The sequence below is a fragment of the Anopheles gambiae genome, chromosome 2, assembly GCF_943734735.2.
Source record: "Anopheles gambiae chromosome 2, idAnoGambNW_F1_1, whole genome shotgun sequence".
Taxonomy (NCBI): Eukaryota; Metazoa; Arthropoda; class Insecta; order Diptera; family Culicidae; genus Anopheles; species Anopheles gambiae.
In genome coordinates this window covers 117,556,535-117,561,597 of record NC_064601.1, presented here as the reverse complement: position 1 = coordinate 117,561,597, position 5,063 = coordinate 117,556,535, and the positions used below count along the sequence as shown (strand labels likewise).

Here is a 5,063-nt window from a genome sequence, read left to right as displayed (position 1 = left end):
GAATGGGCCCGTGCAACATTTCGCTAACGTCTGACAGTTGGGCGGGCAGACGTCGGTTCGAGCTGTTGTAGGAAGCGATTTCATTCGAGTAGATCTCGAGTGAAAACGAATCAAAGAAATTAATGAGAAAAATTCTTTGAACAGTTGTAAAGAAATTCAAGATTATTTAATTGAGCAACACGCCGTTTCATTTAATAATATCAACGAAATGCAGATAGGCAGATGATCGATCGTGTCGGATGTCGGACTTTTGTCTACCATGCTGTCAAAATGTCACACAGATATGACAGTTCTGTTCCTTATATGGTTTGCCGCCAATATCTGTCAAACATGTCACCTATCTGAAAGTATTTAGGCTCTCTCACAATGAAATGGATCTGAAAAAGCGACACATTAATGAAATAATGCTCGAAATAAGCCCTTCTCATGCCTACTAGTATGTTCTGATATTTGATAATTGTTTGCTCTCCATCAATAGAATTTAGCCTCGCATAAGTTCTCTAACAAATTTAGAAGCAAATCAACGGCCTAACATATAAAATCCCAAATTCCGTTTCTATGTCTGTGATATACTTCACAAATAGTACAATACAACATTTTATAGAACGATTGATCGTTAAAAATAGAGTATGACATACTTTACGAGCATTTGATCGTTGGCGACAAGTCACTCTAAGTAAAAGATGTCTACACTTAGACAGAAAGTCCAAATACTACATACTATCATAACGTTGAGTGGATCGACGCTGCCAACGATATGGTGAAGCCATGATTAGGCACACACCCCCCACACCCATCAGTACCTAAAAACCTACAAAAATTTGATCGAACCAATCGACATACGCACACACACGCGCGCGTACCGCCTAACATCCTTAGCGCCGATCCGGCATTCAAATCTGACCCCATAAATGCGCCAGCTATTTGTGCAAAATGCCTCAAAATTACACCGCACCACCATTAAACTGCTGGCCCGGCCGCCGCTGGATGATGCCGCTTTCCCCGCAATTAAATCGTAGCCACGCGGCGCGCGCACACACACACACACACGCACACACCCAGTTCGGGGTGAGGCAGCGATAATTACACACTAAATCTGGGTTGCAATTTTGGACAGCCGCGCGCGAAACAACCGCGCAAGGAAAAACTGACCAAGCAAGCGCATAGTGCCATTGGGAGGAGAAGGGTAGAAAAACCCATACTCCTCACGATAACACGATAAAATCCCTCCTCCTCCCCAGTCCGCTTCCTCAACAAGCGAACACATATTGGCGTACCGTGCCTTTAAGCCGCCATAGAACATGGCGCTTGGCGGGATGCTCTTGCGTTTGTTTTATCTTTCTGCTTTATCCGCACTTCTTTAGGCGTCGACCTTTGCCGACCACCTCCCCCCCCCCCCCCCCCTTCTGCCTGGTCGATTGCTCAACAGTAAAATTGGTTTGAACCAATTTCTCCACAGCACACCAGCTCTCCCTCACCAACTGCGCTGTTGCAGCCTAAAGTGCCGCATCTACTACTAGCTTCTCTCTAGCTACTACTGCTGCTATTACCACCCGTTCGAACTATTGCAATACCCCCCCCCCCCCCCCCCCCCCCAAAGTGCTTATTGATTTCACTATCTGTTTTTTTTTTTATTATTATTTTTATAAAACTGGTTGCTATCATTAAGTGTGGTATGCTCTTTGCATGCATCTTCGCGCGTAACTTTCCAATCAGCGTCTCTGCTGCAGTCTCATTCCGCGCTCCCTTCACTTAATAGACCTCATCCGTCGTCCCGTGCCCTCCTCTATTCGCTCTTACGTCTTAGACACTACTACTTTGCATGCTAAATAGGAGCAACTTTGTTTATTTTTTACACTAAAACGATCGCAACCCACCGATCCGATACACGTGCACGAGGCTTTTGGTGTACCACACACACGCACACACACACTGTTTGTTTTGCGGAATGATAAATAAGTTCTAACCGACCCGATTCCGATGCGCCGATTTGCCTTTGGTGGCTCTGGAAGTCCTCTGCTGTCCTGATAATCCCCTAATAATCCCTAATCTCGATCCCTACTCGATGTTGTGCACGTGCAACGATGGTGAGGAGGGAACGGACAGTGGCAACGGAGGTGCTGCCGATCCCGCCGCCACCACCGCCGGTGCCGCTTCCATCGACGATAGCGACCGGACCACCAGTCTGCCCTCGGGCACGGTCGAGCTCGAAGTGTTGTCCTCCATCATCACCTCCAGCTCGTCGTCGTCCCTTCGGTCGGAGTGATTGGCCACGTCGCCGGCGCTGGCGACGCTGCTCGTCCTGTTGCCGCCTGCCCGCCGCCCGAGCTTCTGTAGCGCAAGCTGCCGGTTCAGCTCGGCGGTCTCTTTGTTGATTTTAGCTGTTTCTAGTTCCGTTTTCAGTATCTGCATCCGCAGATCGTGCTCGCTCTGGTGGTGCTGCGCGTCCATCTGCTTCTTCATTCCGGCGCTCGCACTTCTGCTGGCGGGCGGTGGAGGCGTCGTGGCTGCTGCTGCTGCCCGCTGGTGCGCCGCCACCATCGCCTCGTGATCGTCATCGTTGATGAGTGCACCGTTTGCGGCACCGTTTGCGAGACCCTGCAGAAGGTGATTGGCTGCCGCTGCTGCTGCCGCCGATGCCGCAGCACTGTGGTGCGCCATTCCGGTCGGTGAATCCGGTGGTGCCTGCTGGTGGCCAGCCGTGGTGAGATTGTGGTGTGCCTCCTGCATTGCATTCTTCCAGTAGCCTGGTTCCATGATGCGGTTGAACCGCGACTTTAGCATGTTGAGCGCCTCGAGCGTGTTGTTTAGATCCATCTGCGAGAGGTTAGCGCTGGCATTGCCGCCTCCGTGTGCGGTCAGATCGGCCAAACTCGACTCACTGCCAAACGCTGTCCGGTGGTAGGCGTCAAGGCTTTCGAGCAGCTTGTTCCCGCTGGCCGTATTGTTGTTGTTGTTGTTATTGTTGTTGTGGTTGCTGCCGGATCCGCCGGTTCCGCTGAGATGGTGATGATCGCTGTTGTTGGCGAGACGGCTCGCGAAGCTGGACGCGATCAGCTCGTTGAACCGACTCTGGACCGCATCCGCCGCCGACGACGGTGTGCCGAACGGGGACGAAGTGCTCGAGAGCCCCCGCAGGCGCGGGTATTTGGCCGACGGGCCCTTGTCGTAATCGTCCAGCTCGTCCTGGGAGTCTTCCTTTATTTGCACCTCGCATAGATTTTGTGATGTTTTATCCCTGCCATAGTGGATGAGAAAAGGGGAAGAAAGGGGGAACAATTAATCACAGCTCAGCAAGAAAGTGAGGCAATCGAGGCACAATTGAATGCTCCTCCAACTTACCACATCGACGAGCTTTCGTCGTCGTTCTCGTCGCTGCAATCCTTGATCGACACACCCTGCGGCAGGTTCTCCTCGAGCGACAGCTTCATCTTCGAGTAGTCCACATCGTCCATCAGCTCGTTCTTGCACACCTTCTTCGCCTCCTGCATAAAGTCCCAGATCTCGAACGTGAACTGGCTCGGCTTCTTGCGGTCGGCCACCTCCTGCCCGAATCGCTGTATCCGCTGCTGGTAGTCAAGCATTTCCGCCCGCGTGCAGGCCTTCATGCGGCGCCACTGCTCCTTCAGCCGGTTGCAGTTCCGGTCCGTACCGAACGCGATCGCAAACTGCTGGTGGATGATCTTCCAGGCTCGGTTTTTCAGCGTTGTCAGCGCACTGTCCAGCCGCTTGTTCTCGATGATGTGCATATCCTTGCGGCATAGCTCGAGCAGAAAGTGTTTCTCCTCGTACGCCCAGTTCTGGGTGCGCTCGCGCTTCTTGAAGCGCTGCGCCTGCCCGATCGTACTTTGAAGCATTTTCGAATGGGGGGGGGGGGGATCGATGCGCACACACACGCACGTAGTGTTTAGCTAGGAGTTGGAGTAATTTGATCTGAAAGAGAGTGAAGAAAGAATGCAAAAAATGGTTAGTGAAATGATCACGATCACGATTTCAACACAAGATACACGAGGCGAGCCTTCAAATGACTTCCTTCCGCTTGCAGTCGTAGCAGTTCCTTCTTCTGGAAGCTGCAAATTTTCTATAATCTTCCCAACACACAAAAGATGGGCAAGAGTCCACGAACCACGGGCCTCGAAATAATCTTTCCCACTTTGGGCAACTACTATTTGGAGTCGCAAACGCGCTCATGTACACAACACAAAGCCAAAAAAAAAAGGGAAACATAATTATATACGATCGTAATCGCTTTCCTTACACACACAACGACTTGATGGACTTGATTTGCTTCCAGCTTCATCGCACAATACAAACACTTCCTTCGTCGGCGTAATCAACCTCACACTTGCTCTTATCACCTGTTCACCATCTAACGGTCTTTCCCGAACGAAACAGGGTCAAAAGAAGCTGAAACTCACCTAATATGAACACGTTTTTATCGTATTTTTCGTTGGTTAGTGTACGTTGTGTACTTTGCTGTTGTGTACAGACAGACCGACAGTAAGTTAGAACACCACCAAACACACACCCGACCCGCGTCGCTGCTAGAGGTGCTGCTAGAGAAGGATGTTCACTTGCACCGTCTGTTCGCACATGTGTGTCACTTAGTGGTTGTTGTAATAATAATCATACTTCTTAGCATAACCATCTTTTAAATCGTGGTGCCGTGGTGCGCGGTGCGGAGAGAAAAGCGAACGATCAAACTGAGAGGGTACAAGCGCAGAAGGTACAGAGAAACTGGGGAAAGGAAAGGTAAAAAATCAAAAGTTTGCCTCTATCTATTTTCCCCCTAATACTTTTGGCATACATATACGATAGCGAGAGAAAAGGTACAGAAAAGGAAAGAAGAGAGAGAGAGATAGACCGTATGTAAGTGCAAAGGAGGTACGTACAATCGAATATCTAATTATTACCTCCTTTATTCTCCTATTTTTAAATAAACTTACGCGTGCTTAAAAACCTTCAGCCTCTTCAAAATGCCAACTACCCTTAGAGGGGGGAGGGCACGCGAGACGAAGAAACCAGGAAAGGACAGGTATAAACACACACACACACATGCTCAC

The 5,063-nt window shown here is 50.0% G+C and overlaps 1 protein-coding gene across 1 annotated transcript; it reads right to left on the bottom strand.

Moving 5' to 3' along the window:
* Positions 1-1,634: 1,634 nt before the first annotated feature.
* LOC1269571 (protein abrupt) lies at positions 1,635-3,928 on the bottom strand. The gene is made up of 2 exons (XM_061646714.1): positions 3,343-3,928; positions 1,635-3,238 (listed from the first exon to the last, which is right to left on the bottom strand). Exons 1-2 carry the CDS (start codon positions 3,855-3,857, stop codon positions 2,059-2,061), a joined length of 1,695 nt encoding a protein of 564 aa, XP_061502698.1. The 5' UTR covers positions 3,858-3,928; the 3' UTR covers positions 1,635-2,058.
* Positions 3,929-5,063: the final 1,135 nt, after the last annotated feature.